Source organism: Phytophthora parasitica (assembly GCF_000247585.1).
Source record: "Phytophthora parasitica INRA-310 unplaced genomic scaffold supercont2.20, whole genome shotgun sequence".
Lineage (NCBI taxonomy): Eukaryota > Oomycota > Peronosporomycetes > Peronosporales > Peronosporaceae > Phytophthora > Phytophthora nicotianae.
The window spans coordinates 357,469-359,463 of record NW_008649006.1 but is presented as its reverse complement, the minus strand read 5'-3'; the positions used below and the strand labels follow the sequence as shown (position 1 = coordinate 359,463).

At 53.0% G+C, this 1,995-nt stretch overlaps 1 protein-coding gene across 1 annotated transcript; it reads right to left on the bottom strand.

Annotated features, from left to right (window-relative positions):
• Nucleotides 1-90: 90 nt before the first annotated feature.
• On the bottom strand, nt 91-1,036 carry PPTG_10047 (hypothetical protein; the record flags this gene model as incomplete). The annotated part of the gene is made up of 2 exons (XM_008905287.1): nt 251-1,036; nt 91-212 (listed from the first exon to the last, which is right to left on the bottom strand). The coding sequence occupies exons 1-2, from the start codon at nt 924-926 to the stop codon at nt 91-93; spliced, it is 798 nt and encodes a 265-aa protein (XP_008903535.1). The 5' UTR covers nt 927-1,036.
• Nucleotides 1,037-1,995: the final 959 nt, after the last annotated feature.

Here is a 1,995-nt window from a genome sequence, read left to right as displayed (position 1 = left end):
CTGGCCACGACATCTTCGGCGTTAATATCGTAGTTGTTGAACGTGTTGGAACGCGAGCAGCACGAGCCCTTGTACGTGGTAGTACCCCAGTCACCAATAGCGAAGGCCGACAGCGAGTACTGAGCGTTGGCCGGGTCGACGGACGAAGGCGACGTGGGAGTCGACGGCTGGGTGGACTTCTGCACGGTACTGGAGATGGAACCAGGACTGGCCTTGCCAGTGCCCTTGGAGCTCTTCAGCCAACAGGTACCGCCGTTGTAGTTGGTCCATGTAAAGGCACCACAGGCGTTGTTGTTGGAGCAGATATTGCAGCACCCGCTGGCCGACGAGCTGCGAGCGCTGCCGACGTCAGAGCCACTGTAGTCGACGTTGTTCTCCAGAGACGGACAGGTGGCGGACGAGGACGTCGACGACGCCTGGACAACGCCGGACACAGCACCGCTGCTGGCCTTAGCCGTGCCCTTAGACTTCTTGAGCCAACAGGTACCGCCGTTGTAGTTCGTCCACGTGAATGCGCCACATCCGTTCGTCTTGGAACAGATCGAGCAGCATCCGTTGGCCGAAGAACTGGCAGCGCTGCCAACGTCAGCACCGCTGTAGTCGACGTTGTTTTCAATAGTCTGGCAAGTTCCCGAAGCCGAAGATGTCTGCAGGACAGCCGACACAGCACCGTTGCTGGACTTAGCCGTGCCCTTGGACTGCTTCAACCAACAAGTACCGCCGTTGTAGTTCGTCCACGTGAATGCGCCACATCCGTTCGTGCTGGAACAAATCGAGCAGCATCCGTTGGCCGAAGAACTGCGAGCGCTGCCAACGTCAGCACCGCTGTAGTCGACGTTGTTTTCGATGGACGGACAGGTACCCGCGGCCTCCGTGACAGCGGCTAGGACACCGACGGCGAGGATGAGAAGCTTGGCGCCAAGCATATTTGCACGCTCTGGTTAGACCTTTGCAAGCAAATTGATGAATGAGGGATTTCTAAGGCCCAGTGCACAGCTCAGGACCACCAGGACGAAGTCGGGAGAGACCTTCAGGGCATCTGGCACAATGCAACGTTCCCATATGTTGAATTTTAGCCTTTTGGTGTCCGTCGGTAAGGCTTCAACAATCGTTACTCACGGACTTTGCATGCCGATTGTGGGGATTTGAGGATCGGGAGCCACATCTAAAGCCGCTTGCGCTAAAAAAATGGCAATTCTAACGGTCTGAATTATTTTCATGCTCTTGTTTGTTATGAGAGCTTCAAGTTACCTACTTGTCCCACAATGCATTATATCGACATTGACTGTCTCCAGTGCCTAATGTCGTCCCTCGTGACCAAGATGACAGCAATACTTGCAATGTCAACTGAGAGCGGTCGTTTAGTCAAAACGAATAAACTTCTGGCCTAATAAGTTTCAAAATCCGTGATTTCTTAAAAATGGCATTTGGATCGCTCTATAAAGTGGCATCATCCATTATGAACGGCTGCTCTGCCGATCCCCAGCGTTGCAAGCAGCGTCTTCAACCAAGAATGAGGACAGCATAGCATATGGGGTCGTCGCCAGCGCGAAGAAAACCGGACAGATCTCCACATGAGCCGTGACGCCTTTGTGACGGCACGACCCAAAGCAATTGTGCTCACATGCAATACTGCACCTTGTCCGAGCGTACAGTAGCAATGCATAACCTTGTTTGGTCACCTTGAGCCAGCGCGACCAGCCGACAGCTCTGGACTCGAGCAAACCACAAGGGGCTTTTTGTGAAGCCTTATTCGGGACGTGGCATCACGTCGGGACCGGATACTGGCAATCACAAATAACGACGAGTGGATATTCAGCGACCGTGTCATTCGTAAGAAGTGTGGTGGAACGCATTGACGCTGGCGCAGAGATCACGACGCAAATAATATGGGTGCGAAAGAAGATTTATTTAATTTGAAGTAGTTTGTCTCAACAAACTAGGATTGATACCTTGGCCGCCTGTCCCTCAGATAAGGTCGAAAAGTTTGATGAA